Here is a 22910-nt window from a genome sequence, read left to right on the forward strand (position 1 = left end):
GACGCAATATGAATACTGTGGCGGGGTAACAGACTGCTAATAAGAGAAAATTGCTGCTGGCCGAGGTACGACATGGGGAATACGCCTAAGGACCAACATGCCTAAATCAACTGCCCAAAAGGCCAACGGCCACGTCCGAGTGTAACTATACTGGGCGCGTCGAGCAAGTATGTCTTGAGCTAGTGGTTGTGATGTACCTTGCCACCAATCAGCATACCGCCTTCTTATGCAGTTGGTCCAACATTCTCCACTGTGATAAGTTGACGCAACCTGAAACCTCGGCTGATGAATGATCCTTGACCTCTCACTGAAAACAGTCAGACGGTGGCTTTGAGGCAATTTTTCTCGGATGCTGGTAGAAGCAGTCATGGGATTCTTGTTCTATGGCCAGCGACTGAAGAACTTCCCTAGCTAGCGATGCTACAAGTTAGATGGTACCTTTTTAGCGAGGAGGCCGGTATATTTTGATGGTGGGGGAGGTCTTTAGTGCAGACCACGCCCGCCCGTAGGGTAGGGGCTAGAGGGATAAGGGTTAAGGAAAAGTAGCAACAAGGTAGTCTCCTGAGGGCAAGGCATGCTAGGAGCAATTCATCAAATGCTTCTGAATCTCTCTAAGAAAAAGAAAAAGGATAATATCGTCATGGGCTGCTGCGACAGCTAAAGCAGAAGGAGCGTACTGAGACTGACGGTGTTATAGTAATTGGAGAAGGGAAAAAGCGCGCCGTCTTATTTTCAAGCAGACTCAACGTCTTAAGTAGGGACCCTCTAAACTGGCAAAAGGTCTACCTCACAGTATTAAACTCCAGGTGGACCCAAACGATATTGTTTACTGCACCACTCTCCTCACTTTGACTGGAAGTCGTAGCCTCTTCTCACTCAACGTGACTCGGCCCTCGGACGATGAAACTCTGGAACAAGGACCAAATGGCACGTGGTGGCTCATGAATGAGAACCAATCCCACCCTAAGCCCCCCCTTCCGCCATCCTAAAATGGATCCTTCACCAACATGAGTTTCCGGGCAAGATTATTAGACTTGATTGAATAAAGATCTTGCGTCGATGACTGAAATCTAATCGTATCACTATAATATATCTATGCCAATGTCCAAACTGGTTTCGTCTACCTGTCCTCTTCAGCCTCGGCCACCCAGTATGCCTCAACTTCAACAATACATGTCCTCGCCGGGACCGTAACAGCGATAGGAAAACCTCCGTAGTCTGGGTCATCATTGGGCATAATGACAAACTCGCCACTTCTTGTCTCGTCGCCGTTGAAGATTCGGAGCGTCTTGAGCTGCCCTTGCTCATCGACCTCCTTCTCCTCCGCTGACAAGATGCCAGTAAAGGTAGCCTCCTTGCGTACGCTCTTGAAGCTGGCATTGAAACCCCGGCCAACTAGCAAGAACTTTGCGTTGCCGAGGTGGATAACCATTCCACCGCCAGGTCCGGCCTTGCCGAAAACAAAGGCTCGCTCGATAATGACCTCGACGTCGCCGAAGACGCGAGTCCAGCGCTCGGGGACTCTATCGCAAGGCTCCTCGTCGAAAAAGAAGCCCATTCGGTCTTCCGGGGCAGCGGCTAGGAGATATTCTTTGGTCTGGTCGAGCAGCTTAAATTCGCGACCAACAAGTTCGGCACCGGTGTCAATTCCAAATGGACTGGCACCAAGAGCTCCATAAGTTGCGTAGGACAACCACACGCGACGGGAGCCGTTCTCGTCGCGCCTCTGCTCGGGAATAAATAGGGGGTTCTTCTGCTCAGAATAGTTCTTGCAGACGGTCTCATAATCGTGGAAGTATAGGTCGGGTGCGAGGAAATCTAGAGCCGGAGTGTTGTGTCGCCAGATATCTAGTACGTGAGGGCAGGGTCCGCCAGAGGGATAGACTCCAGGATCAGCTCCACCGCCCACGACGAGAGGCACTCCCCTCAGATCCAGCTGGGAAGGATCATCAAAGTTGAGCCATGTGTTAGTGTAGAGGGGGATCTGGTACTCCTTCTTTCCAGCAGCTGCTACTCGTCCGACGTAGGAGGAGATGTGATACGCCATGAAGGCTTCGTTTGCAGCGGATCCAGCGCCAAAGACGGAGTCCCAGGAATGTGCCCCAGATGTGGGGATCTGTGAGAACCGCTCCTTGAAACGGGGATGGAGATCAGTCTTGTGTAGGTATTGTAGGAGGTCGGCAGGCACAGGCTCGTTAAATGCCTTGTTGGCCTTTTGCGAGCGGTCGCGGGAGTCTCCCAATAGACCAGTCTCATTCTCAACTTGAACCATGAGAACCGTGTTGTGTTCTGAATCAACCTCGGCCAGATGCCGCATCAAGGCTGCAAAGGCCCGACCGTCGGCCTCGCAACACTCATTGCTGAGAGGCGATACCATCTCCACGGTGCGCTTTACGCCGCCAGCTTCGAGGACCTGGACACGGGGGAACCTTTTGACATCACGCTTGACCCATCCCGGGGCGTACGTCGAGATGCCGTTCTTGTAGGTCCCGAACCAGAGCAGCACGAGGTGCATGCCGTGCTCACGAGCGCCAGCCAACACCAGATCGAGCTCGCTAAAGTCGAAATGGCCCTCCTTGGGCTCAATGGTCTCCCAAGTCACGGATCCGAGCAAGGTGTTGATGGACTGCGCCTTCATGGCGGGCCACACCTCGCTCATGAACTTGGCTGAGCTTAGCGACGAGTTGTGCAGCTCGCCAGAGAGCATGAGGAATGGCTTCCCCTTGACGATGAGCTGAATGTTGCCATTTTCCAGGCGGCTCAGATGGGGAGGGGTAGGAGGTTGGGTCTGGGCAACGATGGGCGCCTCGACGATAGTCATTTTGGCGGCTGTGGAGAGGAATGGATGAGTGAAAGTGTACAAGAAAGATGAGAATTCAGCTTTGGGAGAGCAACTCAGGTAAATAGAAGACGGAGTGGAAGCAGAAACCCCGTTGGATCCGCTGGCGAGGTCACGAAGGCGTCAAGCGACTCCGGGGCATCCCCAGACCAGACAACTCGCCATTGCCCACACTCACCACGCTGACACGCAATGATACCACGGGGTTGGAGATGCGAGATAGTGGACCTGGGGTCGCGTATGCTTCTCCGAGCAGCGGGGAGACTTGTCTTGATGGAGAAACATCGCATTTACTATACCCACATGGTCCATTTTAGCCTGTTTACCCCCTGCTACTCGCGCTGCCCACGCTGATGTGCCCCGGATGGATGCCATCGAGAACTGCAAGGCCCTGCCAGCAATCTAGATCGTCGAGCTTCCTCAGCAGGCGCTCGAGCTTGCTTCTCGCGCTGTCGCCGTCCGTCTGGCCTGCTCCATGCCCCTTCTCCACCTGTTCGAGGTAGGCCGCTCCAATGTCCCGGATCTTTGGGACGACGCTACTGCCGTTTGCGTTAAAGACGGCCTGGGGGAGGTGGTATAGAATCTCCAGCAGATCATCGACGATCTTTTGATGCTCGGGCAGGCTCTTCTCGGTTGGGTCCAGCTTCTGCAGCAGGTTCGAGCGGATATGCAGGCTGGTGATGAAGATGTTTGCGATCTGCACCTCGTGGCCTTGGGTCACATTCGGCGGGCGAGACAAGCCGCCGCGCCAACGCAGCTCCGGAGGGAGGTTGTCAATGACCTTCTGGACCTTGGATAGATATTTAGCGAGGCATGCGGCAGAGTCAGAGCCTGGTGGCGTTAGCTGGACCTCGTTCCATACCGAGAAGAGGTCGCTGAGGCAATTGAGTCCCGGGACATAACTCGTTGCGTCACCGTACCACGCTACATGATCCGATTCTGGCAGGCCTGGGGGCTCCATTTGATCGTCAGTGAGGTCCAGCGGCCGGGGAATTGCATCGATCAGCTCCTGCGAGAGTAGACTGATGGGCAGTCGTCCGAGAATATTGGCACTACTGCAGCAGGCGTGTGAGCATCGCTGGGGAAAATACGAAGAAACGCCGAGACTCACCACGAAGCGGCAAAGAGAAGCCAAAACAACCGCTTGAGCAGCTGCTTTTCCACATTGTCCAGGTCGTGCGCGCAATAATACGCCAAGTACCGTACTCCGGCTGCTGCTTCCGCTGTGGCGGCATAGGATTTAATATCACTGAGTCCCGAGTCTGATACGGCGCCCACGGCCGTCCCCAGGTTGTACATGGTAATGCACCAGTCGACCGAGTACGACGACCGTGTAAACCCGCTCGCGACGAGGCTGTTCTGGTCGATGAACTCCAGACACCGGCGAACCGTTACCGAGCCGTAGTCCTCGCGCGGCAACGTCGCGGCCACGGCTGCACACACGCTCACCACGAGCCCGCAGAAGGTCCGGTCTGCGTCGGCGTCCCCATTGCGGAAGCGGCGCATGAATCGCCGCCGGAGAAGGATCGGAGCTACGGGGTGCACCTTGTCGAACCAGTAGTTGAGCATCCGCGACACCACGGCTTCTGGCGCGAAGGAGCCGAGCCAGGGGCCTGGACGGAGGCAAGCCGATGGCCCTGCGGCTGCCAGTGGCCTGCTGGGAGACGCTGCAACGTCGGGGCTTGAGTGGGAGAGTGGAGATGGGCCGGAGAGAGTCATCAGCTGAACGCCAGGCGTGGGAGATGCAGCCCCGGCCGCTCCTAGCTCCGGCAGCTGGGCATGTCTATATGCAGAGTGATGCGTTAGCAAGGCCGTTGTAATGCCGAATAGAAACATCTCATGTCGAACCTGTTTGGAGGACCTCGCTTTCTCCTCGGCCGCTGTCGAGTGCAATTGATCTCGAGAAAGACGCATCCCTGGCAGGGCTGGCTCTCGGAGTCGTAGATGCACTAGAATCAATCAGTCTCGATCGCCATTGTGCATCATCACCACCGCTTCAATCCACTCCAGCGAGCGGGGCATCACATACCCGGACTTTGCGAGACCGACAGGCATCGCAGGCGTTCTGGTTGCGTCCCGACTTGCCCCTGGCGGCCGTTCTCGAGGGCGTGGCGGCATTTGGCGAGTGGGCGTCCATGGCTTGATTTGGAGATCGACAGCAACAATGCAACTGCAAGGTCCATCACCAAACATCCGAGGAGAAATCTCGGGGAACACCGCCTTGATATTCGTATGGCGGCCGCGCAGAAACATCGGAAATACATCACCAGATGCCAAAACCCCGCAACATGTTGATCCACCCGCAGTTCCGCTCCAATGGCGTCCAGCTCTCGCCGGACAAGCAGAACTGCCCAGAGCCGCCCCCAGGATCGTCGAGTTGCATCGGGTTAGCATCGCCAGCTTCACCGCGGTTGTGGCCGGGGAACACCGCCTGTACGAACCACGAGTCTCCCCATCGTCCCCTAGCTCAATGCCTTTCTCCAGGGTTCGCTACCCCACGGGGCACCATCCGTCAATTCGCGCTAATGTCGCATGCGCCGCTGTCGGTAAACTTGCGAGGATGGGCCTCACATGGCCTTCATCGCGTGCGTGTCCGGGTTCATGGGTAGCCTGATGTTGGCTTCTGGGCTCGACTAACAAGATCTTGCTTTGGCTTCGCTTTCGGCCGGTGACGAGATATATAAAGTCCCGCCTCGCGTCTCCCTGTTGTTGTTTGCAAGGAGGCATGACTCAAGGCTGGCACGAAAACCTTGCAGCTGAATTCTACATCTTCTACTCGCTTCATCCGAGTCTCAACACCCTCGTCCCGGTCCTGTCTACCCAACACAGACGTCATGGAGTCCAAGGAGACACACGTCGATGCGATTGACCGCGTCGACTCTGCAGAGAATCATGTCCCGCAGGGCTCAGCACTTCCGTTCTGGAAACAGACGGAGCTGCGAAAGCTCTACGGAATGATGCTCTTCCTCTTTCTCGGCTCGACGACTCTCGGCTATGATGGCAGTCTTCTCAATGGGCTGCAGACAATGGACTCGTGGCAAGAATGTAAGACTGCCAAACACCACGCTCGCGCTTTTCCACTGACTCTCTAGTTTTCGATCATCCCACCGGTAGCCGCCTCGGAATCTTTGGAGCGTTCCCCGGATTCGGAGGGTTGTTCGTTCTCCTATTCGCACCATATATCGCCGACGGTCTTGGCCGGAAGAAGGGCACTGCCATCGGATGCGTCTTCGTCATAGCCGGAGCGCTGATGCAGTGTTTCCCGAAACAATCGCACTCCGGACGAGACGCCCTGTACCTCGCCGGCCGCTTCATCATGGGCTTTGGCTCCAACATCTCCAACGGCACCTGCCCTCTCCTCATCACCGAGGTCGCCCATCCACGACACCGCGGCCGGGTCACGACGATTTACAACACTGTTTGGTACCTGGGAAGCATCGTTGCCGCCTGGGTTTGCTTCGGCACGTTGCAGAACCAGACCGGAAACATCCAGTGGGTGCTGCCGACGGGCCTGCAATGCCTCATGCCCGGAATCCAGCTGCTGGCCATTTGGTTTGTCCCCGAGAGCCCGAGATGGCTCATCAGCAAGGGAAGAGAAGAAGAGGCCCGCCAGATTCTCGTCAAGTACCACGGCAACAACGACCAGGACGATGACTTTGTGCGCTGGGAGTTTGCCGAGATCACCAACACCTTGAGACTGGAGCGCGAGTCATCGTCAAACAACGGCTGGATGGAGTTGATTCGAACAAAGGGAAACCGCAAGAGGTGTGGACTGATCATCGCGACCGCTATTTTCTCGCAGTGCAGTGGCAACGGTCTCGTTTCGTACTACGTTGGTGTTCCTGTCCGGCTCAAATGGCACCTGGTACTAACTGCGCGTGATATAGCTTTCAACCATTCTCGATACTATTGGCATCACCGAGTACGTTCTCCACACATACATGGATAACCGTAATCTAACAAACTTCCAACAGGTCCGTCACGCAGGCATACATCAACGGAGGCCTCACCATCTGGTGCTGGCTAGTTTCGCTCTTCGCCGCCTTCTTCGTCGACCGAATCGGACGCCGAGTTCTATTCTTGTTTGCCGGCGTCGGCATGCTCATCTCCTTCTCCATCTGGACAGCCTGCAGCGCCGTGTACGCCAAGACCGAATCATCTTCGGCGGGTATTGGAGTTGTGGCCATGATCTTCCTCTTCTACGGCGTGGCTGGTGCTGCATGGCCTGGTCTCACCGTCTCGTACACCGTGGAGATTCTGCCTTATAATATCCGCGCCAAGGGATTGACTCTTTGCTTCTGCTTCACTGCTCTCAGCGGAGTCTTCAACCAATATGTGAACCCTCTGGGTATTCAAGAGTTGGAGTGGCGTTTCTACTTTGTCTACATTGCTGTGTAAGTTGTCAACAATTTATACCTGTACCAGACGATACTAACTCCTGCCCTAGTCTTATTATTGAATGCTTGGTTATCTACTTCTTCTTTGTGGAGACAATGGGTCCTACTCTGGAAGAAATTGCCGTCCTCTTTGACGGTAAGGATTCAGCCGCCGGCATCGCACAGGCACAGGCGAAGGAAAAGGTCATGAGCACGACTAAGGAAGTCGAACATGCCTAAACGCAAGATATAAGGGCTCCTTCTGTGTCCTTTAAGTAGCTTAGTTGAGCCTTTAAGAGAAATATCTTGGTTCTATGATGGTCCGACACCTGGACTCGTGAGTGACGCGACAGCGTATTGGGTGACACTAACACACGACATAGACATGATGACGGTTGCTAAATTTAGCACCCGCTTGTCAAGGGTGCTTGCATCTATTAGTGGGACTAATAAAGGTCTAATTCTTCATGTAATCTATCCGTTGGAGTTATTCTATCGCGTTGCGACATCCCTCTTACAACGAAGCCTCAATCTTGGCCAGCTCCGCCATGGTCGACGCGACGTTATCCTTGGCGGCCTGCGGCGGCTCGGCATAAGGCTTCCTGGGCATCATCTTGGCGGGGGCGTTCTCAATACCGGCCGCCTTTGCCGTGTTGACTGCGGCGGCGTACTTTGTTGCGGCAATGCCAGACTTGCAGGGCTGCTCAGCCAGCGCGGCTTTCTTGTGCAACTGCAGGGCCTCGGCGATCTTGCCCTCCTGCCATAGGTCGTAGATGCGCACGATGCTCTTGGGGAAGACGTTGGCAAAGGCGGCGATGCAGCCGGCAGATCCACTGCTCAAGCCGCCGATAAGGAAGTCAGACTGGCCGCCAAAGGTAGCAAACGTCGCGGGGTCCAGCTCCGCAGCGAGGCGGGTGATCTTGGCAACGGAGCCGCAGGTCAGCTTGACGCCGACGATGTTGGAGTGCTTGCGGGCCAGGTCGGCGATGATGGCCGAGTCGAGATCCACGCCGTTGCACACGCCGGGGAAGTTGTAAATGACGATGGGCAGGGCGCTCTTGGCGGCGACCTCGAGGAAGAAGTCGGTAATGACAGCGGGCGTAGTGGCCTTGCCAAAGTACGCCGGAGGCAACACGAGGGCGTAATTGGCACCGGCATCAGCAGCATCGGCGATATATTCGAGCACCTGGCGCGTCGAGTGGCCGCCAACACCGGCCATAATGGGGAAGTCCGGACCGATGGCCTTGCGGGCAATACTGACGAGGGACTTGCGCTCGTTCTGCGTCAACAAGAAGGTCTCGGCATTTGTACCCAGGATAACAAGGCCGCGAAGACCGGTCTTGGAGAGGTAGGCATAGTATTTGGCCTGGTCCTCGGGTATGAGAGCGTCGGTTTCCCGGTCGAACAGGGTGACGGCGGGACACCAGACTCCGCTGGGGGGGACTTTAGGGAAGCCCATGATTAATCGTGGTGTGAGAGACAGGGGAGGGGGGTTGTCTCGGTTCTGAACAGTTGGGCTATCCTTGGCAAATATATCGACGCGAGGAGATTGTACAGGAGAGAGACTTACTTGCTGCAGACTGCGTGATTGAGAGTACATCTGCGTATTAATATATTGAATTACAATTGGGGGCGAGGCGGATACCCTTGCCGCTTTCTCCAAGGTCGGCTCGAGATCCCGACCCCGATCTCGGCCGTCGGGCCGGCTGCCGAGTGGGTTGATAAGCCGTCAATCGAGACCATCACAAGATGTGGCATTTTTCAGGACATGACTCTTGTTCATACGCCTCGCGTGTTTCATAATGTGTTTCTATTATTTAAACGGGATAGTATAGAGTCACGTATTGGCCAAGTTGTTACTATCCAGGTCCTCGGCCTCCGCTCCCGAACACTTCGGTTAAAGCCGGCTACGGGCCATCAAATTCAACGGCATCAACGCCGACGAGGTTCGATTAACAGAAAAATATTCATCCTCTCGGATCGTAAGCTACAGCCGAAATGGCCGGTGGACTACAGTAGAGGCTTCCCTCTTATGAAATAGGCGGGACTGCACTCCCATGCGGTCCCACCTCTATTTGACCGTGCTATCCCTCACTTAAAGGCATCAAACTCGCCTTTGGTATCACCAGATCATCCTCATTTCGAGGGCACAGCTTTATCGTTACCGCTACTGGAGACATTGCCTGTATCGGTGATCTCAGTAACTAAACATGCCTTTTAATACCGCCGCCTGCATCCAGCTCCACTTCACTAACAGTGAGTCCACCTTGCACAATGGTCAAATTTACCAGCATTAATAGCAATTGATACAAGTAAATAGCAGGAGTCCTCGTAATTTTCAGCTACATTTGTTGCACCAAGACCAGCCAGTTTCTGAAATTCCTTTCTGCAAAACACAACTATGTTATAAATAATATTCACCAAGCATAGCTACCGTCTATATAATATTGTAAATTCCACTAGGAACCATTGTAAATCTCCAAATCCCCCTTACCATGCCCTTCACTTTGAATCGTTCATCACTCTCCATCGTTCTTACATCCGCGTTGGTCTTCGCAGAACCAAGTGCCTCAACAACCCAAGAGACACTCATAGCGCGGAAAGACGCTCGAGGTATCGACTCCAAGACCATCTGGAACGGAGTGAGCACTAGAGCATTGCCGTTCAAGTTTTATGTAATAAAAAATAAATATACTGCAGTCTCTAGTTAAATTTCAATTAATAAAGCTAACTTTAACCCTGCTGAACATTACTTAACCTAGCTGGTGCAGGTATCGTCTCTCACTACTTCTTCATCTCAAAATAATTTCGTAGAACCATCTCAGGAGATGGTATTCTGGCATTGCCCGCCTTGTCTAAACTGTCGTGTTTGACGCCATCTCCGGGACTTGGCTTCGCAATGCCTCCAAACCTCTCCAGGAGCAAGTAGGCGTCATGCTTGTCGGAATCGGAGTCGGAGAGCATCCGCTTGAGGATTTCCCGTACCATGCCGATGCGGCTAGAGGTCCCAAGCTCTTCAACTCTCTGGCCAACGTTGACAGTATCGTCGAACTTCCTGTCTGGATCCGCCAAACGGGCGCATGTCAGGATCAACGAGCAAAGGCCGGCGGCCAGAGCCGTGGCAACGGAGCTCCCTGAGATCCTTCACAGTCGTCAGCTAAAATGACGATAAATTTGGACAAGATTTTCATGTATAAAAGAATCGAAAGACTCCAACTGTTTGAGGATCAAAGCCGAAACTTACTTCTCCTCAGACTTGATAAAAGGTACGACACCGGCTGGCACGTTTTGGCCTCGCAGCTTGAAGCTGTATGAGCTCAAGTCGATCTCACGTAGAAGCTTGCCATATTCGTCGCACGCGGCAAGCACCAGAAGCGCATTGCAATCGCCTTTGAAGGTCGCAGGATAGGCGGCCACGATCCTGGATCCCTCGTCGTGTGTGCTGCATGTCATGACGATGCCTGCCTTGCCGGCCTTAATGATCTTCTTCTTCATCACATCGTCTGGATCTTCACCAAGAACAAAGCTCATGGATATTATGTCGACTTTTTCATCTATAGCCCATTGAATGGCCTGTTAAGTGTGTCAGAATTAGTCAGAAAAAGACTGATGGAGGCCCAGAACACAACAACAAGAACAGGTATAATGTAAAAAGAGGGAGTGTATAGTGGTGTTCGTATATACCTTTGCAACATTCTTGGCCTTGATGCCGAACGCATCTTCGGCCACCCTGGCGACATAGATCTCACAAAAGGGATCAATGGCACATATGAGGTTCGCCATTTGCGTTCCGTGTGGATCTGAGGGGAATTGCCACGGGCTGAAGTTAAGGTTGCCATCGACAAAAGATCTGCCAGCCTTGATGCGTGACCAAAGGCTGTTTTCGTCGTCCTCTTTTCGCTTCTTGTTCGCGGGCGGCATTGCATTAGCGGACTTGCCACCGAGACCATCAGTCCTTGGGACTTCTGAACCCGTCCTTTCCTCATTCGTCTTTGCTGATATCTCGGCGTCTGCTTGCTTCGAGACAGGAGAAATGCTTAGGACACCATTGTCCAGAATGGCCACCTTCGTCGGTCTATGGGCAACCCCTCCATTGGCCGCGTTCCTTTTCTTGACGAAAAAGGCGAGTTTCGTGAGCCATTCGGCGAGTGGGCGCGACAACTGATAGGCGCTGCCACCGAACGGATCAGCCTCATTGTCAAAGGGCCGCACATTTCCGCGCGGTCTGTCCCGTCGACATCACAGCGGAATAGACTTACATCTTGCTCAGGTCTGCCACTGATGGGCTCGGATACCAAGCCGCTTCGATAGGATCAATTGAGCTAATATTGGGTTGTCGGTCGGCTAGATTCTGGTTCTGCAATTGAATGTAGTGCAGCAAGTTCCTGGTCTGGTTCGCCGTACAAGTTTCCTGAAGGATCATCTCGTTAGCCCAATACGCAATGATAGGATTCAAGAGAGATATTGACTCAACTCGAATAACGTGGACGTAGAGCTTCTTGAGCTAAATGTAATTAAGGTGACGGTTAGCACACCTAGTCCAGGGTTTGAGGACGTGCCGCAAACAAAGTGCAAAGGCGTGGTATAGAGCAGTAGATATTTGAAGACCTATGCGACGTTCCTGGGGATCTAGCACTGACCTTGCTTAGCGACTCGACACCGTCGTCTTTGTTAAACCAATGGTTAATGGCTGCGCGCTTGCCGCTCGAATACAGGTACAGCTCTTTGATCTCTTCTTGCTCCATGGAATTTTGGCTCTGGAAAATGGAGATAGAGAGATCGAGTACTTTCCAGTCGAGCACTTCGATTTTGAATTTCTTCACATACTTAGCCATCTTCAAGTCATCGTGGGGGTTGACTAAGCGATCTGGCACTGTGAGCTTGATAATTTTTGTCACCTTTTTGACTGACAACCAGTCCAGGACCCTGAACACCTCATCATGACCCTTTTTGAGGTTCAAGTTCTCCGCATAGGCTTCCCTCTCGGCCACCATCGTGTCCAATGCTGGAAACGCCACGTACTTGAGCGTGCGTTCATACCGGTGCATCCCCCGTTCGTTGTCCTTGTCTTGGAGGATCAAGGAGTCCACGATGTCGGATATTCGGTACGCCGCAGAGTTGAATCGGGATATGTCGAAGCACAGATCGTCGACTGTGAGGAGAGTAAAGTAGTTAGAGCAGACCGTAAGTAGGATACGCCTGCTCGAAAGGGTCGGAGGCGCCTCATTATGAGATCATAGTGCATGAAGGGGGGATATCAGACAGGACATGACTTACACGGTTCTATAGAAGAGCGAGAGGTTAGTTAGGCAACCAGAAATTAATAATGTTGAGGGTTTCGTTAGAAACAGATGACTAGTGAAATGATATATCGTACCATGCGACCTATGGAGAATGTCGGGCAACTTGTCCATATCCAGCCCATGAATCATCTTGGTAACGATCAAATTGCGAATCGCGGCCCGGTCGCTCTGCTTTGGATCGGAAAAGGAGGGCTTCGAAATATAGCGCCCTGTTCCCTCATTCTCCCCCTTGTACCATTTCTGGTTGTTGTACCAGAGTGGGTACTTGTCGTTCGTCTTTTCTTGCTCGGGCTGCCCAGGAATGACGTTCTCCCTGCTCAACGCGTCGGGGTAGTCGTCGACGAAGATTTTGACAAATTCGACTTTCTCATGCAGCACTGCCATGTGGAGAAGGCATGGCATGATCTGTTTGACCGGGTCGTTGCCGCTCTTTTCTTTCCAGACCTTCCAGACCTGCGTCAAATTCTGCTTGATGACTCCCTCCACCACCTCTTGATTAAATGCCTCAGGCGTAGCCCTGTGGACGAGGCTCTTGACAATGTTCAACCGACACTCGTCTTCCTTGCTTCGTACGGAGTCTTCAGTCTCTTCCAAGTTGACTGGCTCATTGAGCCTTTTCAAAGCTTCGATAATCGGGTCGCTGGTAGTCGGCATTCCGATGCCGTGCTCGAGAAAGATTTCTACAATCTTGTCCCACCCATTCTCGAGCGCTGCGTCAAAAGACTTGTCTCTGTCTTCGATACCGGGCACCGTGAGGAGCTCCTTCAAGGTCTCGAGCGGCGTGCGCTCGGCGTCCAGGGCAAGCGCCAGAGGGCTTTTCCCAAAGTCCTGATCTTTGGCTCCGACAAGTTGGGCCAGACTTATCTGGCTGAGAGGATGACTCGACTCCTTCTGGGCGTCTTTGAGGATGGCAGATATTTTGGAGAGCATGAGTTTGATGATGCTGTGGTTTCCCCTCTTCGCCGCTAAATTGAAAGGAATAAACAATTCGTCGGTTTTATGCATTTTGTTGTTGCACTGTCCGGTGTAGAAGAGCGTCCGGTCGTTGTTCTTTTTTTTTGAACCGAGACACAAGAAGGCGAGCTTCGGACAGGTATTGACAATGATCTCGCTCGTCACTTTCGCAGCTTCAGCACAGTCCTGGGTTTTGAGGGCCTTGACGAGTATGCGCCACCGGAGACAGTCGTCCATCTGTCCATCGTCATCGCCACTAAGCTCCAGGAAGGCTCTGATGCCACTGATGAGCGATTCTTTGCGGCCTTTCTGGTCCGCGAATTTATTTGTGATCTCATCGAACATTTCTGTTCCTAGAGAGTCAAGCTTCTTTGTGTTGCCTTGGCTTTTGAGATAACTGAGCAGTGCGTCCTTGACGTCCTTGACGTCCTTGACGTCCTTAACGTCCTTTAGAGTCCGGAGATGGCCAGATGGATTGGACACGACCATCTTTGTTAGATCTGGTGGATAGGATAGGACAGTTGAGATGGCACAGACTCTCGTGCCGATACGAACTTGTCTTTCATAAGTGACAAATTACGGTAGCAATGCAGGCCGCATAGCTATCACAATCAGTGGGGGTTTGGGCGCTGATGATTGGCCCGGCGAGAAAAAATTAATAATAGCAGGTAGCAATGCAGGCCGCATAGCTATCACAATCTCTGGGGCTGGCATGGCGCATATGTGATTATCTGTACGCAGTACCCCAGTTGTACTCGGTATATGACACTTTCCACCATACAAGACGGCGGGATTTAGCGAAGTTAGGCACCAGCGAGGGCCGTGACGAGAAGCTCGGAGACGAAGGCATGGGAACTTATGGCGCAGTCTCAATAGTAGTCCTGACTCTCTGACCCAAAAGGACCCGTGAGAGGGTTTCAGCAGGCAAGTACAAAAACTATTACAGTAGCCCCCGGCCTAGAGACTTATAGATAGGAGAGCCTGTCCCACCCGTGTCAAAGTTCGTTGCAGCTCGATGATTTGCCGGTCCTGCTCTGCGATGCGAGCCTCGGCTCGTGCAGAGCGGACTTCCAGCGCCACCAGCCTGCTGTCGCAGTGAAGGTCGGGTGATCGAGACGTAGCAGTATCAACTTCCGGATCTCCAGATGCTCGAGGCCGTATGTTGTCTTCTGTACCTCTCGTTTCTACTGGCTGCGGTGGGCTTGTCGCAAGCAAACCTGCACCGTGTGATTGCGGTAGTGGTCTCCCCGTGACGGCGTCGGCATCTAGCGGCGCCTGGCGCGTCTGCGCCTTGCTCTTGAAGGCCTCCTCTCTCTCTAAACTGGATTGTATCACCTCTTGCTGAGAGCTGGAGCTGGAGCTGTAAGCTGCAGCCACATGATGCTCCCTAATCTCGAGCGGTTCTGCAACGGCTTGCATAGGCTTGGCCTCGGGTTCCGCGGTCGCCTTTGGCATCTCGACCCGCTCCCATTTGTTCAGCCACTCAGGGTTCAGGTTCATGCTGCTGCTAGGATCCGCGAGTTTCCCGAGGTTGTTCAGGTCAACGTCCTTGATGATGGCGCCGCCCTCAGCGTGGAAATTGTCTCTGGATCCCGGCCGAGACGTGACCCTCCAATAAACCCTATCGCCCCCTGGCTGCTTGAACAGGCGCATTCCCTGATGGAGAAGTTTGCTGCCGGTCCCCGTGTCCGCGACAATTCTGACCTCGACTCGATAGTGGGATGATGGTGATCTCAAGAACAGAGCGGCAACGCGGACCTCGGGGGTGATGCCCCGTTGAAGCCGCTCGTTTTGGAACACCTGCCATAAGACCCCGTTTGGAGGTCCCTGCTTGCGCTTGCTGTACTGCTCCGAGGACTGGCCGTAATCGGTGCACACTTCGTCCCATTCGGTCTCTGTTGTAAAATCTATCCCCGCGGATAGCTCCTGGCCGGCGCCCGCAGCACCAAACTTGACGCTTGGTGTCACGTTGCTCCGCCTGTGAGCCTGAACCCCATTCCACATCTCCGGGTGGCGGAAGGGGCCCCATGCCACAAGTTGCGGATCTTCGTCTTCCTTCTTGTCAGACTTGAGCCTCAGCTTCAGCGAGGCGTGTGTCACCTTGGCGGTGCGGCTCTCCGGCTTGAAGCCCAGTTTGAGCACCACGAGCGTCATGGCTTCGCTGTGGTCATTGTCTCGCCACCCGTCTGCCCATAGCAACCTGGTGATGGAGACGCCGCAGTCTGCTTTGGACCTGTGGTACACAACATGTCCACTTTCTTTGCCTTCGATAGACGCCTTTACTGCTCCGTCGCGATGCTCCGCCACAGGTTCGTACAGTTCAAATTTATTGGTGTGAATGTCCGGCATCAATTCGACACAACCGGCCTCGTAGATGGCGTCGTCGTCGGACCAGTCTGATTCGTCGTCCATCATGAATCTGCTCGCCTCTGACGACATGCTGAGGGTTCTCTCGTTGAGTCGACGTGTCTGGAATGGGTGATGGTGGCAAGACAATCGTTTGCAAAGGAGAAGGCAACGAGACAGAATCTCGTCCATTCAAACACTAGTCCATTCAAGGAAGGCATTACCAGCATAAGCTGGATTTAGGCTGCCGCAATCGTACGACAAATTGGGCTGCGAGGGATCCCACCTAAGACCAACAGGTATATGCTACCTCTGTTGACAGAAGTACATATAGAATCCTTGCAGCATCATCCCGCGCCCCACGGCCAATAACGGCCCTCTGCATTTCAGCTTTCGGCTGCAGCCGGAGCTTGTTGCATAATCTTATCATCCCGGGCGCCAGCACTGAAATCCGTCACGCGGCGGACGTGGGTATCCTGAAGCTGTTTCATTCCCAGTGCTAGACTAACCAACTTCGCTGGGTATCATCAACCTTGAGTTCGTTCGGGTCCTACTCAACATGTCTGCTGCACCTTCACTCGAACCCTCCGCATCTCCAAAACAAACGTCGGGGAGTGAGAAATTCCGGCAAAAGATGGCTTACACAACAAATTTTTCCAAAAAACTCCGTCAGATTGGTCAAAGGATACTGTCGCCAGCGGCACCGCCTACAAAGGCACTAGCAGACAGAGGTGATACCATCGGGGATTCAACAAACATTCCTGGTAAGGGGAAGTTAGCAAGTACTCGCAGTATCGAGCAGAACGCTCCCAAGACAGCCCCAGTGCCGGAGGAGAGCAAAGACTCACAAGACACTCGAGAGGACACCGAAGATGCCAAACAGACAGATCCGTCCCCAAGTCCCCAGGTTTCGCATAATCCGACTGTTGAGTCCAAGCCTCCAGCCGAGAAGAGACCTCCGTCGCAGCTAGGGACTGTAAAAGATCCGCCCGCGAGCCCCCGCGTTTCGGATGGTTTGGCCGCTGAGTCTGAACTAACCGCAGAAGAGGGGTCTAGGACTCAGTTTTGGACTCCAGAGGAGCGGGCGGCAGAGCTTTGGGCCACCGCCTATGACTGGCTACGAGAAAAGCGCCCAGAGCTTGTCCGAGGCTATACCATAACCATCAGAAAGTGGTTGGCATCTAATGACATCTATTTTGAGGCCCAGGGGCGGCGAGCATCGGCGATGGATTTGCCCGCAGAGGAGTCGTTCGTCAGGCCACCGCTCAATCTGGTAATTGGCGTGATGCTTGAGGAGCTACAACCAGAGACAGAACCAGAGACGGAACCAGAGACAGAGCCGGATTCAGAACAAGTGCCAGAACCGGAGCCAGTTAAGCCTAGCGAAGAGCACGACAGCGCCAGTGACGCCGTCAAGGAGCTCAGCGTCGGGTCTGAGGCTGCTCGATCGCTCAGCAAACTACTAGGGGAGGCACTCAGGGCATTCCCGCATGCATCGATAGCCTGGGCAACTACATACATTACTCTTCAGGTGCGGTCTACCGTTATTGTTCTGATATGTGTCGAGCGCTCATACTCTTTATTTCAAAGAATCTTCTCCGTCCTGTGCCGCGGACGGAGGCCATGCAATTGCAAATTCTTTCTGTCATCTCGAAGACGGAGTGGTACACTGAGCTGTTCCGGCTTTTCTTCTGGCCCGATCAAGCGGAGCCACCCATACCATCTGCAAACTCACCAGTCAACGCCCTAATCGCTCTGTATGAGTCCGTTCTTGCATACCACATGCACGTTGCCGCCGAGTTCGACATTCAGAGGTCTCTGGGACAGCCAAAGCTGGAAGAATCTCTTCTCAAGGTGCCACTGGATGAGCTTCGGGCTTGTGAGCTCCTGCTAGTCAGCAGGTTCGATCAACTGCGTCTCCAAAAGGGACTTGTGAAGCAACTGGACCCCACAAGAACTGATAATTGTGATACACTGGTCGATGATAAGCTCCGAAAAGTTTTGGCCAAACTGAACGTCGACCCGCAACGGATCCCCAATCTCGACGCCAACAAGTCCTACGTTCTCGAGCGCCTCTACGGCTGGGCAAGCAAGACCCCAGAGTTCCAAAAATTTACTACCTGGGATGGTGAAAGTCATTCGCGCCTACTCTGGGTCGATGCACCCCCCGGTGCTGGCAACTCGATGCTCCTACAAGCCGCTGTGCGGTGGCTGCCAAAGATGGCAACATCCTCGCCCGACACCGCGAAACACGTCGCGCACTTCTTCTGTGATGGTACCCTGTGGCGCCAAGGGGACATGTTATCAACTCTCAAGGCTTTGATATCTGGCATTCTCCTCAATCAGCCTGACCTTGGAGACCACCTGGAGCTGATCATAGCTAAGCGAGGGAGCTTTGACGCCGAGGGGGATGTATTGGCTCTGTCTACCATTCTTTACAGCATGATCCAGGACAGCCGTTTTACTTCGACCTATTTTGTGCTTGACGGTATCGAGCAGTTCACCACGCAGCACTGTCGTACCATGGACAGGACCGCTGACGTGATGACGGATGGCCCGACTCAGAAGTTATCGGAGCTACGGCTCCTGATTGCCAGGACCGTGAGGCTATCGCAGAAGGTCAAATGGCTGCTGGGAGTCGAATGCGAGCTGCATGAAGCCAAGCTGACATACGTCAACGATCATAAGGAAATGAGCCTCACGCTCGACGAGAGCAAGTATTATGTGCTACCAGAGATCGCCCAGGAGTACGCTGCCCTCGAGATTACCAATATGTGCAAAAGGCTAGGATACAACGATAACATCCAAAAGGGACTAACCGAGCATCTCAAACGGGCCAAAGGCAACTTCCTGTTCACCAACATGGCGTTGGATATTGTGGGCGCGTCCACTACACCATGGAACGCCCTTTACATACTCCACGACCTCGCCGCAGGCGAACCGAGCATCGATGGGCTATATCGCTGGAGTTACCGTTCTATTCGCGAACTGCCGTACAGGGACTCGGTCTACTGCCACGACATCCTCTATGCTGCGGCGGCTGGACATCGCCCGCTTCCCGTCTCAGAACTCGTCGCGATCATTGAGCTGCCCCCAGAGGTCGAGCCATTCCTTATAATCAAGAAGTTGCTACCTGCGTTCCTGGAGATTCGCGAGGGGAAAGTCTGCTTTAGGCACCCCTCAGCCAGCATCTTCATCCGACGTGAGATGGGAGAGCAGAAGCTGCGTTCAGAACATTCGAAAATCGCTCGGCAATGCTTGAAGCTTCTTCTCAGATGGCTCCATTGCAGTCGCATCAAAACAGGCACCAATGAAAAGACGCCTGACACAGGGTTTGGTCTGACGGCGATAATTTGGGTGAAGCACTTGTCCGTACTCGGCGGCGACGATCCGGAGACTTTGGCACTCGCAGTCCACCTCCTCAGCGTCCACTTGATAGACTGGCTGGAGCTTTTGGGCGCAAGAGGGCTAATACTCGACGCCTTATACATGATGAACGAGCTTAATTCTGCACTTGAAACTAACGTAAGTTTGCTCAAGTCCACTAAACCTGCGCCTATGACGAAAGCCATAGGAGCCTTATTGCAACCCCTTTGCTGACTTATCTCCCCTCGTATCCATGTCGCAGACGCTGAAAATTTTCCACGACGAGGCCAGCGACATTATCCAGATCGTGCGGGAAGTCACTACTTTCATGATTTTCTACCAGCGATGGAAGGCACAGCCAGAAGAGGAACGACAGCCAGAGGAGGATTCCACCGACATGAGTCCGAAACAATGGCTGCTTTTCGCGGCCGATCTACCATTACTTAGGGAGAAACTGCTTCCGGTAATATTCCCAAGGCTCCAGGATGCCCCCGTTCTCGATGGGACCGACGATTCGCGAGTGTGTCTTTACGTGCTGGAGCACAGCGACTGGGTTCGAGGCTGCTCCTTCTCGTCCAATGGCCGAATGATAGCCTCTGCTTCGGATGAGGGGTATGTGCGTGTCTGGGATGTCCGAACAGGAAATCTGCAGCAAGTTCTCAAGGTTTCCGATAGTTATGTCCTTGGCGTCGTCATTTCATCCGCCACAGCCCTGCAGGATGGTGAAAGTGGTGATGTGATTGCCGCCTTCGACGAGAACAGAATCAAGGTGTGGGACGCGACGACGGGGAATGTTCTGAAAACCTTGGCTAAGGATGAAAGAGAGGAGATCGACGAAGATCTGCAGAGTATAGCGCTCTCTCGAGGAGCGGATATGCTGGCCGCTGCCGTGGGTGACAGTGTGGTCATCTGGCAGCTCCCGGATGCCACCGGTTACATAGTGTTGGGTGGCCGCAACGGCCAACCGGTGAGACGTGTCACGTTCTCTCCAGATGGGAAGCTTCTCGCTTCCACCGCGGGCTCGGAAATCACTATCCGGAGAACCAAGCCGGGTGCAGGCGACACCGTGTGGACCCTTCTGCCGTGTGAGTCGCCTGGGAAGGATCATGTCCCAAATGAAGAAAATGGCCGTGAAGAGTCTGAAGCGTCTGAAGCGCACGAGACCACGAGCATAGAACACGAACAGCGGCGCGGACACATGAGCAACATCGGCGGGCTTTGCTTCTCGCCCGACTCAAAGTTCCTCGTGTCGGGTTCGGACGATACGACCGCGCGCGTTTGGAGCATTGATAGACAGAAGACAGTAGCTATCCTGGAGTACCACGGACATTGCGTCAACGATGTCTGCTTCTCCCACGACGGTAGCTGGATCGCCACGGGCTCTAGTGACGATACCATTGCTCTTTGGAAACACAAGCCTCCGGGAATCTGGGGCAGCGGCGAGAGTCCAAGGCAACCAGACCATGTTCTCCGCGGGCACCGCAATTCCATTTTCTCAGTCTCATTTTCACCACTTAATGGTGGTAACTTTTTGGCGTCCGCTTCGATTGACAGGGACGTGCGCATCTGGGATATGGACAAGGTCAGCGGAATGATGGGCGCAGGGCAGTCGACGGACGTAAGTACTAGCAAGGGGCATGACAGCGCAGTGAGCTGCGTAGCTATCTCCCAAGACGGCCGCACTATTGCTTCAGCCTCGTATGACGGCGTCGTCTGTTGTTGGGACGGTCAGACGGGCACGCGGCAGCGCACCTCTGCACAATCTCACAGCGGCGAGGTCTTGTCCATGACTTTCTCGCCCGACGGCCAGCTACTAGTGACAGCGTCTCTAGACCAGACGGCCTTCGTCTGGGAAGTCGCCGGGTCAACGATGACGCCACTGATACCGAGGCTGCGCTTAGAGCACCATGACTGGGTGCGTAATGCTCAGTTCGACCCCCAGGCACGACTGGTGGCGACGGGGGATGACGAGGGAATAGTGCGTGTGTACGACGTCTCTGGTGCCAGAACCGCCGCCAGTACAACTAAAGACGCTGTATGCAACCAGCCCAGCACCACCACGCAGCAAACGATGAAAATCTTGAACAGGCACAGCGATTACGTCTACGGCGTGGCTTTCTCGCCGGACTCGAAACGCCTGGCGTCCGGCGGCGACGATATGCATATCATGGTTTGGGGGCTGGACTTGGACGATGAGAAGGACACTCTTCTCCATGACATGACGTCCGACAACGTTGATTCGAGGATTCTCGACGTCGAATTTTCGGCCGATGGGACCACAGTGGTGTCCGTTTCTGCGGACGGGACCATTGCCGTCTGGAGGCCCAGCGCCACGGGAGACCGTCAGTGCCAAATCGTCCAGGAGGGTGAGGAATCAGGCCGTGGCACGTTCGTGTCAATGCGCATCGATCCGCGGTTCCCAGAACTGCTGCTTACGGAGCTCGGGGCCAAACGTGCCAACATTGACGGGCGACAGGTGGGTGAAACTGAGAATGAGCCCCGTGCTTTATGGCGCCCGCCGGGTTGGCTTCCGCTCAGTGTTGACAAATCACGAGCATCTATCTCGTATGATGGCAACTTGGGGGGCGGAGAAGGGGGTACAATGTCGTCGGACGGCGCCACCACTATCTATCTCCCGTCAAATTTAACCCCGACCGATGAGCCATACTCTTGCCGGGTCCAGGGGGACATGGTCGTTGTCGGATCCGTGTCTGGTCATGTTCTGGTTTTCCGATTCACCGCGGGGGGGCAAGATGGGAAGGTTGAAGAAGGCATTTTCAGTAGTAGAGTTGACGCCATGCTGCGTTGATCATTGCATATCGTCGCAGAGGCAGCGGTCTAGCCCTTGCAGTCAAATCTCAACAGCAGGAGCTCGATCACGCTAGAGATATGTTGGTTACAATAGATGATCTCATCGCCAGACTTCATGGGTTCAATAAGTACCGTTGTCGACTTTGGAATGCTAATATTAACAAGGGGTCGTAGATCTAGTCCCTTAGGATGCTGTTATCCCTAGGCTTCGAATAGTCACCAAAATGTAGCCTGAGCTGCCCACGATATCGGGGCCTGGTAACTCGTGGCATGAAACAAACATGGTCCACCTATCTCATCGAGCAGACAGAGCGTACTTCGAGCGGGCCTGGAAAGCAGATCTTGCAAATCGGCATACGCTGGTAATATGTCTCAATACAGACGGCCCATCGGGTTGATTAGTAATTGTATTACCCGTTTACTATTATGTAGACTACTGATTTTATGAACTGGCAAGGCAGATTCCAAAGAGGAGATTGCAGTTCATCAAGTCCCCTTAGTCTGGACATATATTGAAGTTTCTCAGCCTACTTCCGCCACCCTAGAATGGTTTCTTTCTTTTTCAGTTTTCCTTTGTTAGGATAATTAAGTTACATACTATACAACCTAATACTTATATATTACTAACTTTACTAATATTTAAAAACTTAATATTTATAGAAACTATAAATATTATTCTAATTAAATAATGAATACATTTAAAATTAAACTATTTAAATATTCAAATTTAAGAATACTTAAAAAAAAAAAGAATTTCAGCTAAAGAATATTTATTAACTACTTATATAAGAATATACAAATTATATAACTAATAAATAATATAATATTAATTAACTTATTAAAAACTCAAAAAAACTAAAAGATATTACAGAGGAAGTTATATCAAGAGATTAGGGTGCCCTAGTATACACATAC

General features: G+C 53.2%; 5 protein-coding genes across 5 annotated transcripts; 2 read left to right on the forward strand and 3 right to left on the reverse strand.

Moving 5' to 3' along the window:
* Positions 1–1120: 1120 nt before the first annotated feature.
* On the reverse strand, positions 1121–5059 carry BGZ61DRAFT_418046 (uncharacterized protein; the record flags this gene model as incomplete). Its single annotated transcript, XM_046243422.1, has 5 exons — positions 4869–5059; positions 4688–4788; positions 3951–4622; positions 3176–3894; positions 1121–2880 (listed from the first exon to the last, which is right to left on the reverse strand). Exons 1-5 carry the CDS (start codon positions 4974–4976, stop codon positions 1121–1123), a joined length of 3360 nt encoding a protein of 1119 aa, XP_046106329.1. The 5' UTR covers positions 4977–5059.
* A 143-nt stretch (positions 5060–5202) lies between these two features.
* BGZ61DRAFT_587354 (general substrate transporter) lies at positions 5203–7533 on the forward strand. Its single transcript, XM_046256483.1, has 5 exons — positions 5203–5884; positions 5932–6671; positions 6727–6761; positions 6814–7233; positions 7287–7533. Exons 1-5 carry the CDS (start codon positions 5674–5676, stop codon positions 7453–7455), a joined length of 1575 nt encoding a protein of 524 aa, XP_046106330.1. The 5' UTR covers positions 5203–5673; the 3' UTR covers positions 7456–7533.
* A 39-nt stretch (positions 7534–7572) lies between these two features.
* BGZ61DRAFT_449361 (dihydrodipicolinate synthetase) lies at positions 7573–8814 on the reverse strand. Its single transcript, XM_046245605.1, has one exon. The coding sequence runs from the start codon at positions 8672–8674 to the stop codon at positions 7730–7732; it is 945 nt and encodes a 314-aa protein (XP_046106331.1). The 5' UTR covers positions 8675–8814; the 3' UTR covers positions 7573–7729.
* Positions 8815–9916: 1102 nt separating this feature from the next.
* Positions 9917–15911, reverse strand: BGZ61DRAFT_587356 (uncharacterized protein; the record flags this gene model as incomplete). The annotated part of the gene is made up of 8 exons (XM_046256484.1): positions 9917–10357; positions 10460–10788; positions 10900–11386; positions 11475–11719; positions 11856–12367; positions 12493–12498; positions 12593–13919; positions 14463–15911. 8 exons carry the CDS (start codon positions 15909–15911, stop codon positions 10000–10002), a joined length of 4713 nt encoding a protein of 1570 aa, XP_046106332.1. The 3' UTR covers positions 9917–9999.
* A 466-nt stretch (positions 15912–16377) lies between these two features.
* On the forward strand, positions 16378–21993 carry BGZ61DRAFT_531274 (WD40-repeat-containing domain protein; the record flags this gene model as incomplete). The annotated part of the gene is made up of 3 exons (XM_046253682.1): positions 16378–17349; positions 17409–19343; positions 19393–21993. 3 exons carry the CDS (start codon positions 16378–16380, stop codon positions 21991–21993), a joined length of 5508 nt encoding a protein of 1835 aa, XP_046106333.1.
* Between the last annotated feature and the right edge of the window lie 917 nt (positions 21994–22910).

Source organism: Ilyonectria robusta (genome assembly GCF_021365365.1).
Source record: "Ilyonectria robusta strain PMI_751 chromosome Unknown BGZ61scaffold_7, whole genome shotgun sequence".
Taxonomy (NCBI): domain Eukaryota; kingdom Fungi; phylum Ascomycota; class Sordariomycetes; order Hypocreales; family Nectriaceae; genus Ilyonectria; species Ilyonectria robusta.

Excerpts from the sequence above, each read along its gene's own strand:
- BGZ61DRAFT_587354 (XM_046256483.1), top strand. The coding sequence starts at position 5,674 with ATGGAGTCCAAGGAGACACACGTCGATGCGATTGACCGCGTCGACTCT. Across the intron at positions 5,885-5,931 it reads AATGGACTCGTGGCAAGAAT|TTTTCGATCATCCCACCGGT; the intron begins GTAAGACTGCCA and ends CTGACTCTCTAG. Across the intron at positions 7,234-7,286 it reads TACTTTGTCTACATTGCTGT|TCTTATTATTGAATGCTTGG; the intron begins GTAAGTTGTCAA and ends CTCCTGCCCTAG.
- BGZ61DRAFT_449361 (XM_046245605.1), bottom strand. The coding sequence starts at position 8,674 with ATGGGCTTCCCTAAAGTCCCCCCCAGCGGAGTCTGGTGTCCCGCCGTC.